The sequence below is a fragment of the Hypomesus nipponensis genome, chromosome 14 (assembly GCF_054491055.1).
Source record: "Hypomesus nipponensis isolate SF chromosome 14, ASM5449105v1, whole genome shotgun sequence".
Taxonomy (NCBI): domain Eukaryota; kingdom Metazoa; phylum Chordata; class Actinopteri; order Osmeriformes; family Osmeridae; genus Hypomesus; species Hypomesus nipponensis.
The window spans coordinates 19,416,781-19,435,240 of record NC_140374.1 but is presented as its reverse complement, the minus strand read 5'-3'; the positions used below and the strand labels follow the sequence as shown (position 1 = coordinate 19,435,240).

The window sequence follows — 18,460 nt, the reverse complement described above, 5'->3', positions numbered from 1 at the left end:
AACGTCATAGCAAGCTGGTCCTACAATATGACCTTTTCTGCAATATGGCCTTATGGGTAAAAATGTTGTCAACACTAACTGTACATAATCAACCATTGGCTACAAACACACTCTTTCTTTATTAGGTGCTGACATTCATTTAATATATTAGAAAACCAACATGTGAAGGAAGACTACATGACATTGAATTTCAGAAGATTATTATTCAAGACTAATATTTTTTTATACACATGTATAATACAAAGAACTGTGCTCCCTTTGCAAGAGGGAGGGATTGACATTAGACAAATAACAAATACGAAAATAATATCTTAATCATGATATCAATGGTAATAGTAAAAAAAACAATGCATAGCATATTAGGCTTTTACAGAACAGCAAGTTCTGTTGTGCAATGACCTTTGACCTTCAGCTCTGTGGTGTTCCCCTTCTCCCTCTCCCAACAGATAGAAGGGACTATGGGTGACAGAGAGTTGTTCTGTACAAGATGATTCATAAGGATAGGCTAAAGCCTCACAGATCTGGTATTGCTCTGCAGTGACTAAAGTGCTGCGGTCAACAGACCTGTATCTGCGGTCATTAAGGGGCATGGAGTGTCTCCGTGGTCACAAAGAATAGTGGGGAGTGCAGTGGTGGAGAGGTAGGTGGGTTCAAACACTCATGCGTGGAATGAAACTACCAATAAAAAGGTCCATGGACTTCCCCTATCTTCAAGAGTCAAGTCTGTTGGACATGAACTGGCAATTGGCTGTTCAGCCTGTCTTACTGTTGAAGGAAAAGAACAATGTTTAGTCAGGATATTGGAAAATAATGACTGGATGGATTGGTGGATGTCACAAGTGCCTCGTAGATCGGAGTGGGGCTTCGATGGTTAGTAGTCTGTGGAGTAAATGAGTGGATATGTTGTGTGAATGTGGTCACAACAAATAAATAGACAGTGGGAGCTAAAAGAGCACAGTTGCCGTGGGCTTGTGGAATGTGCATCAAGGGTTTGTGATGCACATGAAGGAATGTGTGTGCATATTAGTTTCCCCCTGGCACACAGTTTCTAGATGTGTGTTTATCCATGTTTCAAAAGCCAAGGGCATTCAGCCTGGTCAAGTCTCTCTTTGCTACTGTGGAAGCTCCGGACCAGAGCCATACATGCCTACATACCATACGTCCTGTGGTGAGAAGTGGGGATTAAGGCACACACGCACACACGCACACACACACTGAAGCCACTCTGATTAGCCGAGGCTACATTGAAGAGGCATCACAATCATGTCAAGCTATGGAGCTCTTTTGCATTGGACATTCTCTGTTTCTTCTCTCCCCCCCCCCATCTTTTCTCTTTCTTTGGCACTGGGAGGAATGTGAGGAGGGAGAGGGGTGGAAAGGGCGGACGGAGGGATCGAGGGTGGAGGAGGGGTTCCCTGTTGGTTTTCTGCTTCCTTCTCTCCGTCTATTTGGAGAGCTTGCTTATGACACGGATCAGGGCTCCGTTTTCATCTTTCAGACGCTGGTTGTCAGCTCTCAAGTCCCCTAAAACCTGAAACGGTAGAAGCACATGATGGCGCGTTGGGTTGAGGATGGACAATGATGCACATAGTCAAGTGTTGTAGGGGTATATTGAAACAACGTTTAAACATGTTCAAATATTTTTTCATGTTAGTACATTTTTGTATCTGCTGATTATGAGTCACTTCTAAAAAGCGAGATGAATCAATCAAAAGAGGACATCGGTAAACAAAATATCTCAAATTGATGTTAAGGGTGTTGCAGTCTTTCTAGTAAAGGTCAAACATGTCTGGCAGCTGGTTTGTTTACCAGTCTGATCTGATGAAAGCTAGAGGATTCACCAACTACGCATCCAGACATTCCCCTTGTTTGATACTTCACTGAACTGCCACGGTGCCAAAAACACGAGTGATTTGCACCAGCTAATCAGGCATGTGCATGCTGAGTGTCTGTTGACGATATGAAGGTTAGTTTTGTTCTCTCCCTCGCTCACCTTCAGCTCCTCCTCCAGCTCAGCCACTCGCCGCTCCAACATCCTCCGCTCCTGAGGCCCCAGTAACAGAGAGAGAGAAACAGAGAGAGGGAAACGAGAATGGACAGACGAAGATGGGAGGTATAGCACGGACAGACAGATAATAAGACAGACAAAGTGGGAGAGTGGACAGAGTGAGAGAAAAACACACAAACAGAGAGGGCAAGACAGATAGCGTGACCAACAGGCAGTGGTGGCCAAAGTGGGGCAAGCCTGTGCATTAAAACATCTGGCATTTTCCTGATGACACAAGACCCTTACCTTTTTCTCTAACTCGAGCAGGGCTGAGCAATCGCTAAACCGTTCCTGTCTCTGTAGCATACATGGCATAATAACATGGTCAATAGCAGTTCAAATATCAAAATGATGTCATATGCGGTGTAAAGGTTTGGGCAAGTCCTCTCTTGTTTTGCATTCGAAATACATTGTTACATTTTGTTCGAATGAGTAGCTGGAGAACTGAGGCCGTATGTCACCTGAGTGGCCTTGTCCAAGTCTACCCTGGTCTGAGTGACAATCCTCTGGGAGTCTTGAAGCTGACACTGAAGTTGGCTGTTCTCTCTAGAAACATCTTCAAAAAGCTGCACTCAGACCACACACAAAGAGACAAAGTGAGTGACTGGGTAGGAGAAAATTCGACAAACTCGATTGCCAAATTCAAACGGTCCAATCCATTACCTTCTTATAATCTTTTGTTTCAGAGCTCCCCCCCAGAAGACAGTCGTTACAGGACAGGTCAGACCTGAGAGGGGCATCAATCAGTCAGTCGTTACTGAGTTAGATACACGTAAAGGAAGTAGGACCGATCAGAAGACACAAGTAACAAATCCATACCTGGAGCTCAACTGCCTTCCTGCCTGTTACAAGAAAATCGAGTGGACATTGGTCATTTTTCTGGAGTACGTGCAGAGACAAATAAAGACAGAGAGAGTCTGATATGCAGACAGACCTGTGGCTGCTGCGTGCCTCCAAACTCCTCCTCACCGCTGGGATCGTTGTCATCACTCTGTGGAAACAGAGAGGACGGTTTATGCCAAAGGCCCACTTCCAGTACCTTAGCTCACAACTAAATGGGACTAGTCTAACACTGCTCACCTCTCCAGCCCTCTGGGCTCTCCTCCTGGCTCGGGCTCTCCGTCTCTCTCTACTCTCCCGGGCCAGTCTGTCGCTCTCACTCTCCCCTGCCCCACCCTCGGCATCTGAACAAACATGAAACAAGTCCTCAGATGAGAATTACCTCTTGCGTTCCTGTTCATCTTATCAAGTTCATACGGTCATCAAGATTGAAGCATAGGGGTGACTCAGTTTAAGTCAACAAATGATAAGGAATATGGAGAGGTACTGGAAAGAAAAAGGGAGGGATTGAGTTAGAGAGCGGGAGAGAGTGTGTGTTGTAATGCCCACCTCGAGGGCGAGGAGTACCAGCAGGCTGAGTGAGGCCCAACAGGTCAGACTTCTGCAAACTAGCAATTCGAGACCTCCAGCTCACCTCCTGTCAACACATTGAATCGTCATCTTCCTGGACACCTGGCATGCGCCAACACATGATACAGGCCTTAGACTGGTCTCCTTTTATGGACCACGCAGTGCATTTATGACCTGAGGATCACTCACCCCCTCTTCTGCCTTCTTCTGGTTACCCTCGTCCTCTTTCTTGTCTTTCCCTTTGTTGTCGGTCTTTATGGTCTTCTCTGCCTCCTGCAGGTCGGTTAGTGTCACCCCCTGGACACAGAGCAGAGAGAGAGAGGGACTCTGGAATGTCTTTAATGGCTGACAAGTGGCAACAGAGTCCATCGAGCCAAAAAGTATGATCGGAGACAGATCTGGAGTCGAATAGCGTTTGGAAATTCAGTCAAATACCGGCAGCATTTGTTTGAGACTGCCTGACATGTTGCCAGATAGGCTAGGTTTGCGCTGCTGAGACACACTATTTGTTCCACTGCACCAGGCAGGCTCAATCAAACCCAGATAACCCCCCTCCCCAGTTGGGATCATGGGCTGGTTCTGTTGCTGACCTGAGTGGAGCGTCGGGACTGTCTGGCATGTCTGGAACGAGCCTTCCTCTGGGCCTCAGCCTCCTCATCACGCACTGGAGTCAGATAAGACCTGGACAGAATGTAGCCAACACCTAGTTAACATCAAGCTCCGTCTGAACACAGCCGGGCCCATTGTTTAAGGTCAAGTTGTAAACATCTATAAAAACAGACAGGTAGTGTAAACGTTGGAAAAGAGCCGCGGGCCCTAACTCACTTGCGCCTTTGCTTGGTCTCAGAGTCTCCCGCTGTCGTGGTTACAGAGTTGGTGGCGGTGGAAGTGGTGACGGAGACCGGGTCCTTCTTCTCAGCCTGTTCCTGAGCTTGTCTGGAGAGAGGGAGCGGAGAAGGCTCGCATGGAGTCAGTCAGCTAGGCAAGCATCCAGTCACAGAAAGACGCAAAGAGCCAGAGAGTTGGAGCCAGAGTTGTTGTGTACCTCTGGGCCACCAGGCTGTTGAGCCGACTGAGTCCAGCAGAGCTGGCTCCCGTGCTCGAGGTCAGCGTGGGGTCATCCACCCTCCTTCCATAAGAAGAGCTGGGAAAAACACAGCCGAAGCCATTGTAAAGGAGACCTGCGGCCATTCTGTACAGTCGCACATAAAGCAGCATTCACAGGGCAAAGCCAGACCCTGTGTTGCACTGCACACACCACAAACAAGAGCGCAGACGAATGCAGAGAATGGGTGATGGGGCCGCGTGACTGACCTGTGAGGCAGGGAGGGGTTGGAGCTACTGAGGTCACCCCCTGACTGACTATTGTGGCGCCGGGTGTAAGAGGAGCTACGACTTAGCCAGCTGAGAGAGAGAAAACAGAAAGACAGGGTGGCACAAGGGAAGAGATGCGGTGAACCTGAAAAACAAGCGTCTCATTCCACCAGCGTGTCATCGCAGGCGGGGGGGGCGGACATACACACCTGCTGGAGCTGTCCGGGTTGCTGTCTGGGATGTTGAAGAGGCGGCGTGTCGGAGTGGGTGGCACTCTGGCGAGCCTAGGCTCCTGGGACAGAGAGAGGAGGGGAGTACGCATTCACATGTTGTACAGAGCACGGTGCGTTAGAAGCAGGAGTGTGACCGCTCGTAAGGGCCTGCAGGGTGCAGATACCTTGGAGTCCGCCTCGGAGCTGAGGCGAGGGCTGGAGGCGGAGCGCGTCATGCCCAGGGCAGACTCGGGGGCCTTGCTGCTCTCCTGGCCGGGGTCAGCCACGCCGGCAGAGCCCAGAGTCACGGAGCTCCCCGCCTTCCTCAGAGAGGTCCTCCAGGAGCCAGGGGCCTCAGGGGCGAGGGGCTTCCCTGGGTCCTGGTGCCCAGGGAGGAGACACAGCACATGCTGCTCATCTGATCATAAGGTGGTGGCCTCCACCACAATACTACCCAGTCATGGAGCCTGGAGCTGTAGATGTTCTCCTAGCGAGAAACTTGACCCAAGCTTATCAGTGCAGTTATGCATCAGGGAGTTTAAGTCAGGTATCAGAGCTGTTATTGTTGCACTGTATATGTAAAATCCCCATGTAATATATATCTTCTGGTTTTACCCATTGGCACTTATTTGCTTTTCACAATGTATGCTTCATGTTTTGGCTACCCGCAATGTTTTAAGCGTCTCGTTGTTTATGATCATTGACCTATGCCCTTTTTGTAAAGCTCTTTCTTGTAAGTCGCTTTGGATAAAAGTGTCTGCTAAATGAATGTAAATGTAAAATAAATTGCTTATCACTAGAACAGTGAACTTCTAGTCCTTAATTTGCACTGCACTTACTGTACCCACGATTTGTAAGTTGCTTTGGATAAAAGCAGAATCAAAACATGTGAATGCAAGTCTGAGAGTCTGACCTTTTTGACCTGGTTTCCCAAAGTACTAGTTGCCGTAGAGGTAGCATGGGGTGCTGAACTGTTGCGCTTATTGTTCAAGTTGTTGATAATCTCTCGGTTTTTTGCCTTCTCTGCAACAGCATAATCAGACAGTGATGTTATTATAAGCCATTACAACTTCCATTGGACTGTGTAATAAAGTCACTCAACAGTCACAGTATTAAATACACAGAGGGTTTGGAATGTAAAGCTTCACACTGCACAGCATTGCCTTCAAAGGATGTCGACCACGGATATGCCGGGACAACGCTCGTGATACCAAGGTAGGCCTATCTGACTCGGTCACAGTGGTGAGGACTTCGAGTTCTTCTCACCTGACTCTGTGTCGCTTTCGGACTCGCTCTCGTCCTCAGAGCTGGAGCTGCAGGAGGCCTTGGTCTGGGCCTGGGCCTGGGAGGTCTGGGCCTGGGAGGTCTGGGCCTGGGAGCCGGGCTGGCCCTCCTCCTCCTCGTCCTCGGCAGGGCTGCTCTGCAGGGCCAGGGGGGGGTGCTTCTCGCGCTCGTGGAGACAGATCTTCTCCTTGCTGCTCATACGAGAGATTGAGGTCCTGCGGGGATGGGGCAAGGGCAGAACGACAGGTGGCATGCAGGAGCCAATCAGTGTGGGCAATCACTGGGTGCAGCCAATGAGAGAGTGTATGTGTGGATGGAGAATCCAATCGAGGAGACGACAAGTGAAAAAACACTGTGGTTTTAGCTGTGTGCTGTGGCTAGGAGCTGGAAATGAACTGTTTATCCAATATGAAGAGGTACTACTTGTGGGTGGGTGGTCACAAGAGGGTGCAGGGGAACATAGGCAATCGTGACATCATACCGTCATGCAAACACTATGAGGTGCCAGTGATTCGGTGACAAAATCAGACTGGAACACACGCTTGTACACTGACCTGCGTGGGCGAACTGGAGCCATGGAGATAGGCGGGCTGGTCTCGATAACAGGCGTCTGAGAGAGTTTGGCTTTCTCAGTGCGTAACTAAGAACAAATACAGAACAGTGTTAATAACACTAAAAAGTAACCAAAGCTGGTTAAACTGAAGGCACAGTTTTGCAACCTCAAGTCAGAGACAATAATTACAGCATTTTGTTTCTTCTGCAACTCCTCCAGAGTATCAACTAGATTCTCGTCAGCAACATCCAAAGGGGTCTGGCCCTGAAATAAGGACAGTCACAGCCCAGAAGTCAACATACAGCATAATAACATTGTGTGTGTGTGTGTAACGCAGGTGCCTGCCTCCTCACCACGATGTTGACAGCAGACATGTCACACATGTTGTCAGCCAGCAGGGAGCAGACCTCCTCCTGTCCCCAGTGAGCTGCTGCATGCAGTGGGCTCCACCCATCACAGTCCCGGCTATCCACATCCAGCCCACACTGCAACAGCACCCTGAGAGAGAGAGAGAGAGAGAGAGAGAGAGAGAGAGAGAGAGAGAGAGAGAGAGAGAGAGAGAGAGAGAGAGAGAGAGAGAGAGAGAGAGAGAGAGAGAGAGAGAGAGAGAGAGAGAGAAAGAGAGAGAGAGAGAGACGAGAGACAGAGAGAGAGAGAGAGAGAGAGAGAGAGAGAGAGAGACGAGAGAGAGAGAGAGAGAGAGAGAGCGAGAGAGAGAGAGAGAGAGAGACGAGAGAGAGAGAGAGAGAGAGAGAGAGAGAGAGAGAGACGAGAGAAAGAGAGAGAGAGAGAGAGACGAGAGAGAGAGAGAGAGAGAGACGAGAGAGAGAAAGACCGAGCGGGAGATAATGAAAGGAGAGAGTTAGAGAGCGAGAGAGGGAGGAGAAAAGAGAGGCATTTAACACAAAGGGGCAGTGGGAAAGAAAACACAACACAGGCACAGAGCAGTGAATTAAAATAGGCGTTTCGGGTCCCCATATTGATGCCAAAAGCTGCCAAGTGGTCTCCTGTTGTGTGTGTGTGTGTGTGTATGGAGCTCACTTCATGACTTCAATGTAGCCCTTGGCGGCAGCTACGTGGAGAGCGGTGGCCTTGGTGTTGGGGTGAGGTGTGAGAGTGCCACTTCCTGCCAATACAGCCATGGCATCCTGCAGCATGATCCTCTCCTCCTCCCGCCTGGCCTTGTCCACGTCGACGCCTGAGGGTCACACAGGTCACACAGAACACACACATACAAGTTAGCACACACATACAAGGTCACACATACATGTGAACACACACATTAACAGACACTGGGACGCAAAGGTTAGGTACGAGACAATGGTAGGTAAACAGAATGGTCGATGATGTGTATCGTTTCGTAAGTTCAGTTTCCAAATCAAGTTTTTCAGAGCAGCCACTAACCTAGTATTGTTCTGATGTTCCTATAGTAACATTGTAACATTACAACTATCCCTGCAATTATCAATTTATTAAGATGTCAAGAACAAACTATAACAACAATATGTGCCAACAACGTAATATCGGTCTGGCAAAGTACAGAGAATAGACTTGGCAGGAAGTAGCCATCGGTAGCCAGGACAGATTGATGCAGGGTTAGTTAGGCCCCATAGTTCCCACCCTGCTTCTTGATTTCAGCCTTGAGGAGTCTCTCCATGACGTCCTCAGTGGCCACATCCAGAGGAAGCTCCCCTTCACTGTTCACAGCCCCCACCTGCGCACCGTGCTCTATCAGGTACCTACAGCAAACACACACACACACACACACACAAAACTAGTTTGGTTGCACACATTCACATGACCCCCCCCCCCCCCAGATTTGCATTTTCTTTACTTTCGCATTCAGCTTCTTGCTCACTCATTTCCGATTTTCACACTTGCCATGACATCCGAGGGCCTACATTTTGGCATAACATGCAAAGGGTGATAATAAACACCCACTTGGTGATCTGGATGAAGCCGCAGGAAGCTGAAGCATGAAGAGGAGTCCAGCCTTCGTTGTCTCCACGGCTCACATCGCTCCCGCTCTCCACCAGGAACTGGACCATCTCTGCGTTCTCATCTATACATGCCTGCCAGGAGACACAAACACCATACTGAACTACAAACACTATACAAGGATCATGTGTCATGTCATCATTTGGCAGATGCTTTTTATCCAAATCAATGTTCAGGGTGGGGACTTGAGCCTTTTCCCGCAAAGCTATACTACCTACGCTACCACAATGCAATGCGTCTGTAAAGCCATTCAGAATTTGGGGAACCTAGAATACAGTGCTTTGTGTGGAGGTTATTTTTTTGGCACACTTGGCAGAAAAGGATGTATGCACACTACAATAAAATAAACAATTTGGGGTCCCTTTTGAGCCTGTGGATTAGCTACTAGTACAAAGCCAGACTGTTATAAAACCTATTGAAAGGGATTGGGAATACGGTGATCTATTTTGTCTAGTATTCTCTGGGGGGGGGGGGGGGCTGTTGAAAGCTGTGTGGGTGGTAGATGACATGTAGTCATTCCTCATCTAAGTATCTTAGAGATAGCTGGTGTCGGGGTCTGATTGTACGATTGATAACAATCTTTCAATCTAGGCTAAGTGCTATCAGTCAGCGAATATGGTCTATGACACAAGAGCTTATCCAATACCTCAGCCTAAAGTATGATTAAACTGCTTGAACAGGTTACATTTAACACAAGGTACATGATAAATGTTAGGAGAGTACTGGAGACAACTCCCAATGTCTGGTCCGAGAGCAGCTCTTGCTTTTCATTGTTTATTTCCCCTCAAGGCCTTTATTTATATTTCACCTGCGAGAGACCCTCCTTCCAGAGCTCCCTAAGCTATTGACTCCAGTTTCCGAGAACTTTTTAGCTCGTAGAGCATACTGTCTATCAGGGCTTTCATACGCCAGCTAAGAGGCTTTCCTTGAAGGCACTAAGGCACCTAAATTGACTAATCACAAAGCTATCTAAGCCTGCTCCCCATGTTCATGAAGTGGGATAACTGGTAGACTGAAGTGGTTTACGGAATAGAGATCTCCACCCTCTTCAGTAGTCCAGGAAAAGGTAGGTCTGTTCCCCCCTGTACTGGAGTCCCATAAAGGCTCCCTATGATGGATGGAAGTGTGCAGCCAAGGGGGACCCCCACACCCCCTCCTTAACTACTGTGAACTCTCCGCGGAACGAACAGACGGGCACTTCTTCTACTCCTAGTTATGAATGTGCAACGTTTTCTACCAGTCCTTCACTGGGTCATCAAGTGACTCATTGTGGAAATCGCCTTTGACAACAGCAGCTTGAGCAGTTTGAGGAATGTTTTCCATTTCTTCATCTGAAATCCCCAAAGTCCCTACCATGGGGACTTGGCAAAGAGAGACAGAGAGAGTGAGACAGAAAAAAAGAGAGAAGAGGGAGCAGTGCGAGGGAGAAGACAGAGAGAGGCTTTGGATGAAGGGGATGGAAAGTTTAGAGAGTGTAGACCTATATTTAATTCCAGTTGCCAGGCAACTAGTGAGCAACAGGGGAGAAAGGGATGGACAGCAAGAGAGAGAGACCACACTGGGTGACAGCAATGCACAGACAACCTTACATGAAGGCGCAAACACGTGCACATCCTAACACAGCGACTGCTCTTTAGGTATTAAGAGACAGGCATGGCAAGGATACATGGCATGTATTTTAGCTCAAACTATTTTAACACAACAAGATAGCCTATGATGGTTGTGTCACTGGCAAAACATATGGGTTGAGTTAATAAAGTTAATTAAACTACATTGCATTTAATGAACATAAGGGGAAACAGATGTGTAATTGCATATAGCTTCATGACAAATGATAAAAGAAATACTGCATTAGGACTTTTATGACATTGATACTGCCCAGACTAGTTTGGTTCCTTTCTGTTATGACTCATACAGCAGGGTGGTAGCAAGCAGCAATGCTAGGTTACCCAACATCATGTTGCCTCTGTGTGCGTGATATATTAATTGAAATACAGCTACTGTACCCTGAAAGACGTCAGAAACATTCTCTCAAATGTACACTATAGAAAAAACAGCTTTCCCACCTCTATTTGAGCTGTGTGATGGGTCGTATTTGACTATAACTACTTTGCCAGACTGCTCAATAACATTAAAATGATTGGAATAAGAGTGATTATAGATCGCTGCCTGAAGTGAAGACATTAGGCCCTCGATGAACCTACCATTTGAAATACAAAGCAAGTGCTGGTTCTAATATCAAGTAGCCTACCCCAGGAACCGCCCCCAGAAAATATAAGAAAACAAAGCTAGTCAAATATAAACAGCAACTTCAGAAAATGTTTCATTGTTATCTAGTCTTTAACAACAAAATATTTAATGATTGAACACTGCTAAAACGCACTCTATGTCTGTATACGGGCCAACAGTATTTTAAGTCTGCAACGGAAGCAAAGTTTACAGTGTCTGTTTTCAAGCTCCCCTTTCCGTCTTGTGTCGAATACTCCAGCTGAGGAAAAAAAGCAAACTTTTACGCTGACCCAATCTACCTTTGATAGCTTTCATATCGTACTACCACGGCAGATTTCAACGCCAGGTTAAGTGTTGCTTTTTGCATATCTGGCTGCCTACATTCTGAATTAGAATAGCCTATATCAATAGCCTATTTTTTAAATGTGCAAATTTGTACAAGAGAAATACCGATGTTCAAGTTCATCGGTTATCTTCTTACCGTAGACTAATACTGTATAGCCTGCTACTGTGATAAGGTGTTGATACCCCCGACGCTGTTACAGCTCTATAACTATGGTAAAGCAACTTTATGTGGAGATATCATACCTGATGAAGCGCTGTCAGTCCATCTATATTGGCGTGGTTGATATCAGCTCCCTGTCTTAGCAGCGCCGCCACCTCTTCCTGGTCCCCAGCTGAACAAGCAGCCATAAATACGGCCCCTTGAGCAAACCGAACCTTGGCCCGTCGCGTCCCAGGTCCCGTCGCAAGTTCCCGTGTGTCCGGTCCTGTTAGCTCGGCTTCTGAGCCCAACCATCGTTGTAATTGATCCTGTCGTCGCTGCTTTGCAGCTTCGGACCGGGAACGGTCATTCGCCGCCATCTTCCTCGGTCTCTCCGGAGCAGATTCAGCTCATGGTGCGCAACGGGACAAGTCAGAATGGAGCTTTTTGGATTTATTTTTTTCCAAGACTGCGCCCACTGGTGGATGTGAAAACTATGCAGCCTGCGAACTTTGGAAGGACGCCGTATCTGAAGGGATATAGCCTTGAGGATGACGCATTCTCAAGACTCCTACTCAGATTATGACCGCTGCATAAATCAGTGACTGAACGTGGCCTACAGGCTATATGTATTAAAGCTACAGCTGTCTGAGTTGGCTAGTGGGTTGGTGTTAGTAAACGTGAATTGTGTAATTTGCTAATATTGCATTGACATACAACAAACATTGTTGTTGAACAATTCATTTTATTTTCAGTGTCTTAAATGTGCAGAAATAAAGGCACTTCATATCATTTGAGCAGGTCGTAATAAATGATTCTCATTCAACTAATAGGCCTACTGTACATCATAGTAAAAATTCCTGTTAAGATTCCAATGCAATCGGAATTATATTTAAAAAAAACTGAATATTTTTTCTCATTGATTTTAACCTCTCTAAAACCTGATTTGCAAGCTGGATTATTGCGAACATTTATTATAATAATTATTCAATTGTCATTATGCACAAGAATCTTAAATTAAATCAATAGTGTTCAATAAGTGTCATTTTCAAAAGCAAGATAGCCTTTTAACATAAGGCAGGCCTTATGTAAAGCCTATATCAATGGATTCAATACAACTTTTCAGAAGCATTATGACCAAAGAAACTACCGATTTTCAATACTGCATTGGCACTAGATTGGCATGATTATATATGGAAACCCACCTTGTCATCACCTTACAGATTCACAGTATCTCCATTTCTGTTCTTAATTTTCTTTCCTATTGGCCTCTGGCACCTTTATGCAATAGGCAGCAGACAGTTAACCTGGGTTAGAGCTGATAACTATACTGTAGCAGCAATCTGGTCTTGCCACATTTCATGCCTTGTTAACAGACACTTACGTCAGCACAACATGCCAGTGGTGATCTCTACCCCATTGAGTTTTAGTTAAAAAATAATTATTCACTTTCACTTTCAGATTAAGTAAATCATTTTATATCTGAGGGTATGGGAGGTGACCACTAGGCAAAGGTTTGGCTGGAAGAAGGAATCTGCCCTTGAGCTTCCTCATGTGTTGTGCTGTAATGAAATGCATCTAGTTTACTGTATGTATAACGTGGCCTGCCATACAGACTTATTATAGCTGTAATATTTTTTGTTTCTCATGCATTAGAGAAAAGTAATTGATCAAATTAAGAAATAGTAAAAACTGCGAAAGCCAGCCATCCTCGCCAGTTTGGTTCTTTGGAGTGAAGACACAATCTCAATAAATGCATAAAATAACTTTAAATTAAGGGGCTATTAAGGGATGTTGAAATGGAAGTTCCAGTGGCCCAGTTTCAGGGTCTTCCTGCGGCAGGGTAACGTGGTCTCCTAAGACCTGACGATAACCCCTGGTGAGGCAGGTTCTTCTGGAGAGTTCTGGCTGATCTCGTGCATGACCAGGCCCTCTTGGGAGTTTGAAAGAGAGTTATTGACCGGTGGGATGGATCCAGTGGAAAAGGAGCCCATCAGGTCCATGTTGACGCTGAAGGCGCTGGGCAGCAGCTGCCTCTGAAACTGGTCCAGACGCATAAAGACATCCTGCATCGTGGGGCTGTTGTCACACACCCAGTTTGGCAGGATGCTGTTACGTCTGATCGGGTTTGGGAGAGACTGACAGTGCCGTAGCTCCAGCTGGTAGGAAAACCTTTGGTCATCAAAAACAAGAAGCAGAAAAAGCTTACCACTCTGGAGACATATTTTCACACGAGCAGTCCTACACATCAGGGAGCACAGTGAGAATGTCAAAGAGTCTAGGTGTGAAACCTGTGGTTTCTCTCACCTGGCAGATATGCGCTGAGAGACACTTTTAGAGGCCTGACGCAGAACACACTGAACCATTTTAACCGTCTGCCCTCCAATCCAGCCCACATCTTCCTGCACGTCCGGCATCCATTCTAAGAGTCTTGTTGATAGGACAAGAAGTCATTACACACGTCGGAATAATTTTCATTCCATGCCACATATTTACTTCTACCACAGACTCACCACACCCTCCAAACTGTAAATCTAAATTGTCTTTGACAGCGAGTCATGATTAAAAAGCTCACCGCCTAAAATGTATATCTTCCTTGACGTAACAAACAAGTGGAGCAACTGCAGTATCAAAGCAGAAAAGATAGGGCTGTCTTACCTCACAGTCATGGACAGTGCAGACTCCAGAGGAAGCGTATAAGGAAGCATCATAGCAGAGGCCAGTCTGACAGGCAGCAGGTTGCTTAGTGACTGCGCGTAGCTCTTTTTCTCCTTGCATGCCTCCACCAGTGCTGTAGAGGGAGACAAAGAAAGCACTAACTCCAAATATTCCCAAAACGTATTTACAATCGACGGTTTTCTTTTTTGGGTGGGTTTTCTCTCCCCCGTGGAGGTTATTTTCTCTCCCGTACCTTTGTGTACTCGAGGCGGCAGCTTTTCAATGATACGGTTTTCTTTGCTGGGACGTGATTGGACCATTACTGCGCCGTCCTTGGTGATGACACACTCCATATGTGGCTTTCCCTCCACATCGTTATCTGCCCAGTTATCCTCTTCCTCCCTACTGCCCAGTAGGGCTCTCTGAGGTCCCTGGTAGTTCAGCAGTCCTTAAAAAACAAAAGCCATTTTGTCACTTATTATCTACATTTCATGTGTTTATGAACAAAACATTTCAACCGAATTTTCCCCACCCATTCGTTTCAATTACAGAGCGTAGGATGACAAAACAAGCCTTATCATTTTCCCCATGGACATTTTGAGAGCCTGTAAATCTGATCAGTTTCAATCTTATCCAACCATGCTAATGTTTACTACTGTAGCAATGTAAAACTGTAACATTGTGTTCCAAAGCAGTCAGAAAAGTAATTCCAGCTACTCTGTGAAATCTTCTATTATCTGCAAATTAATGCAGAGTTAGCTATGTCGAAATTGAAAACCTTTATGGGTATATCTGGGGACACCAGTTAATATATTTCAACACAAAGAATTGGGTTATACACACGTACTTTCTTATCTCACCAGAGAAAGAAAACTCACTTTAAATGAAAAACTTTAGAGATAACAAACATACTATCTCTCTCATACCGTTTTTCTTTAGAAAGTGAAGAGCATCCTTATATCCTTGCTTGCACATGGCCTTCATAACCTAGAAAAACACACACATTGACATTTAGTTCATACATTTTGGAATTGGACTTAAGCATGTGTATGAGCGCTGGTGACCTAGTTCAACTTCAAGTCTTTTATTGTCAGATGCACAGAACAACACAAGGTCAGACTTGGGCACTGAAATTCTTAGGACAAGACAACGCAAAGCAACCTGGCATAACATAACATATGTACACAGAACATAGATTACATCTGTGATGAGCTAAAATAGTAAACCTCCTAAATAAACTTCCTAAATATACAGATAATATACAATATTCAATACAGTACACCAATCCTCTAATACACCAATACCTACCATTGGGTCGGGGGGAAAGAGGGCTCTGGAGACCCTGTAGAGGTTGGTGAGGGTGAACTGGATGCTGGTGTTGGTGAAGCGGAGCTCATGCATGTTGGTGGAAGAGTCACGAGGGCAGATGTCACTCTCTCCGGAGAAGGGTGACACTGTGATGGTGTTCTTCAGCTCATATTGGGGCAGGTTATCTGAAATCCCACCATCCACATACCGCTGAAATAGAATTACATTTAGTCATTTAGCAGACACTCTTATCCAGGGCGACTTACAATAAGTACAGGGACATTCCCCCCGAGGCAAGTAGGATGAAGTGCCTTGCCCAAGGACACTACGTCATTTGACAAGGCCAGAAATCGAACCAGCAACCTCTTGTTTAAAAGCCTGATTCTCTCACCGTTCAGCCATCTGACCCCCTTCTATTACGTGTCAATGGGCAGAGAGTCAGTGAGAGAAATAGAGAAAGAGTGAGAGAGACAGGGAGGATCCTTAATAAACCTTAAAGTACCACAACTTCATTCAACTGAAATCCATTAAATGATCTAAATCTACCCTGGAGAATCTGTGTTATCAGACAGATGTATCCTAATATGGGGTTTCTTCTGAAACTGACGGACACACAAGAGAGGAAAGGCAAACCTTTAAATGTCTGCCATCTAGCATTGTCACTTTCATTCACGTTACATTTGGAAAATGAATTCACCCACACATGCACTTGAGTGCCACAGGTCCAGTGTTTTAAAAAAATATATTTTGGTATACCTATATAATATGAATTGTACGATTACATTCTAAAACTATGTAAACAATGTTGAATTTCCTTTAGATTAGAAAACAGAAAACATTTAACCAATTGGGTTGCTACTACCCAAGAGTTAAAAAAAGAAGAACACATTCCTGAGAGGAGGAGGAGCGATGAAGGGAGGAAAACTGAAAAGTCAATGCCAAGAGCAACACAACAAAAACAATACAAGGAAAAAACAGGGAACCAGATGAAAGGTCAGCACACTTCCAATACTAGTTGAGTAATAATATTGTGAGCAGTTGCCTATTACATGTTTTCGTAAGAGTCATTTTGAAGACCACTGAATAGATTTTCAACGTCTACTCATTATCTACAGCTCTCCAATTGACTTCGCTGGTATTTTTGCCGGTACATCTTTTTTTAAGACTTCTATGGAACCTTTGCTCACAAACAAACATACACAGGACACATGCAAAATGTAAATATGTTTGTTTACTTACCACACCCTGTAGTGTAGGAGGGATAAGGCCACAGTACACAGGGATGTAGGCACTGCATACACATGCCTGATTCCAAAGACAGACAACACGTGAGGTAGAACGCCAATAGATCTTATGAATCTGCAGTAACAGCTGTGTCTAATTCTGAAGGTTGTTTGTCAATGTTTGCGAAAGCTTCAAGCATCAACCTAGTTTGTTAATTGGTGACCACTGTGAGAAACACTCACCTGCACGAGCTCCTCCTTGCTGTTGAACTGGGACACCAGAACATTCTCCCCGTCTGACACTCGTGTGAGGGAGATTCCCAACCGACCTGTGGCTCTGTGGTGAGCATCAGGGGCCAGTGTACGGTACAGCATGACACGCATAATCTTCATCAGGTTGAAGGAGGGATGCATGGGCCCAAGGAAACGTTTTCTTGCCTCCTTTGCAACATCAATAATGTTGGCACCTGCTTCACCTGAGACACAAGAGTTGCCAATTGACAACTGACTGATAATAATAATATTTGGGGGCATGTTCAAAAACAACAAAAGAGCATATCGCGAGTCAACACAAGTCATTTGGTGGTATTTGTGGTAGACAAAGAACCGAAAGTGAGACCTTACCTAAACATGCTCCGCTAACTAATGCAGAAGCAGTAAGTGCACCGGCGGATGCCCCATAGATATGCCGGGCATTTGCCACTAAAAAAGGAGCCTGTTCAAGAAGACAACTGGCAACTCCTATGTGGTAGATACCCAAGAAACCACAACCAGCAAAGGAGATGTTCCATGGCGAATCCAAAGGAAACATAGTTTAAAAACAAAAATCGATTCAGGTCGGATCGAAGCACACAAAGCTTCCCAATTAGCTATGTAGTTAAACAGCTATTGATGTCAGGCATTTATAAAGGTCCTGAATTATTTGCTTGATGTCCACTTGTAGTTCATTCGTTGTCTGCGTCCATATTGATGATTGGAAGGTGGCTAACCACTTCAACTTCTTGTTGTTGTGGTGGCGGTATTGTTAGCTCAAACTAGCTAGCTTCCTCGTTGATGGACATACTAATTGTAGGGTTTTTGTTGTCCTGTCTTTGTTCTTTAGCTAATGAATGCAACTAACTATACTGCTGATGACAAATACGGAATAATAAAATCAGTCGGAACCGAGTCTTTAAATCCGCGAACTTCTGTCCTTGTCACTTTCTGCTTTGGCATTTGTTGACACAGAGGGAGGAGGTACGTTCCTCAGGGTATGATGTAAAGTCCATGTGTCCAATCACAATCTTTATGGCTGAAACTCCCGACCTATCGCCGATGTTGTTAGTGAACTATTCGACCCTTATCAGTTCTACCCGCACGCATGTTATCTTAAGGTTGAGGACATCGGGAATATCCTGTCTTCCTGAAAATACTAATATTCAATATGTAAGATACATTTTTGGTGAAACAATCAAAAGGCAAAAGACACCGTACTTTTATATCTATAGACTATTAAAATTGCTAATTTGGCAAAGTTAGAAATATCTGAATAAGAGGGGTCATTTAAAATTCAATGAACCTCTTAATTATTTTTCATTTGATTAGCATATTTATGAATATCGTGTTTGTCCTCCTGATTGATGGTATAATAAAAACAATAGTAGCCTACGGGATTCCCTAGCACAAGGACCTCCTCTCCCTCTCAATTTGAACACTGTGCCATGTGTAATTGGGTTTTATAGTGAACTAAAACATACAAAA

At 45.4% G+C, this 18,460-nt stretch overlaps 2 protein-coding genes across 7 annotated transcripts; both read right to left on the bottom strand.

The window, feature by feature from the left end:
- Window positions 1-100: 100 nt before the first annotated feature.
- Window positions 101-12,006, bottom strand: LOC146259046 (protein phosphatase 1 regulatory subunit 12A). Of its 6 annotated transcripts, XR_014729663.1 has the most exons (26): window positions 11,636-12,005; window positions 8,762-8,892; window positions 8,441-8,559; window positions 7,862-8,018; window positions 7,174-7,318; window positions 7,010-7,084; window positions 6,822-6,907; window positions 6,250-6,482; window positions 5,897-6,006; window positions 5,169-5,363; window positions 4,981-5,063; window positions 4,772-4,861; window positions 4,503-4,601; window positions 4,283-4,393; window positions 4,048-4,138; window positions 3,647-3,754; window positions 3,437-3,524; window positions 3,128-3,231; window positions 2,982-3,038; window positions 2,867-2,889; window positions 2,711-2,774; window positions 2,509-2,613; window positions 2,294-2,344; window positions 1,994-2,044; window positions 565-1,531; window positions 101-456 (listed from the first exon to the last, which is right to left on the bottom strand). XR_014729663.1 is itself a non-coding variant. In XM_084671483.1 (25 exons), the coding sequence occupies exons 1-25, from the start codon at window positions 11,909-11,911 to the stop codon at window positions 1,445-1,447; spliced, it is 2,715 nt and encodes a 904-aa protein (XP_084527609.1). In that variant the 5' UTR covers window positions 11,912-12,006; the 3' UTR covers window positions 101-1,444. The 6 variants fall into 6 exon arrangements, 5 of the variants coding, with proteins under 5 accessions (XP_084527609.1, XP_084527608.1, XP_084527611.1 ...); XM_084671483.1 differs by having other exon boundaries at window positions 101-1,531; window positions 6,250-6,458; window positions 11,636-12,006; XM_084671482.1 differs by having other exon boundaries at window positions 101-1,531.
- A 250-nt stretch (window positions 12,007-12,256) lies between these two features.
- Window positions 12,257-17,957, bottom strand: pnpla2 (patatin-like phospholipase domain containing 2). Its single transcript, XM_084671487.1, has 9 exons — window positions 17,345-17,957; window positions 16,964-17,196; window positions 16,737-16,802; window positions 15,498-15,707; window positions 15,116-15,176; window positions 14,443-14,637; window positions 14,190-14,322; window positions 13,839-13,961; window positions 12,257-13,703 (listed from the first exon to the last, which is right to left on the bottom strand). The coding sequence occupies exons 1-9, from the start codon at window positions 17,529-17,531 to the stop codon at window positions 13,388-13,390; spliced, it is 1,524 nt and encodes a 507-aa protein (XP_084527613.1). The 5' UTR covers window positions 17,532-17,957; the 3' UTR covers window positions 12,257-13,387.
- Window positions 17,958-18,460: the final 503 nt, after the last annotated feature.

Bases quoted from the DNA above. Each gene is read 5' to 3' on its own strand.
- LOC146259046 (XM_084671482.1), bottom strand. From the start codon at position 11,911: ATGGCGGCGAATGACCGTTCCCGGTCCGAAGCTGCAAAGCAGCGACGA. The intron at 3,039-3,127 runs GTGAGCAGTGTT...CTGTTTCCACAG, and splicing joins GAGCCCAGAGGGCTGGAGAG to AGTGATGACAACGATCCCAG. The intron at 2,890-2,981 runs GTCTGTCTGCAT...TTCTTGTAACAG, and splicing joins GAGGCACGCAGCAGCCACAG to GCAGGAAGGCAGTTGAGCTC.
- pnpla2 (XM_084671487.1), bottom strand. From the start codon at position 17,531: ATGTTTCCTTTGGATTCGCCATGGAACATCTCCTTTGCTGGTTGTGGT. The intron at 14,638-15,115 runs GTATGAGAGAGA...TTGTTTTTTAAG, and splicing joins TCACTTTCTAAAGAAAAACG to GACTGCTGAACTACCAGGGA. The intron at 13,962-14,189 runs GTAAGACAGCCC...CCTATCAACAAG, and splicing joins GCACTGTCCATGACTGTGAG to ACTCTTAGAATGGATGCCGG.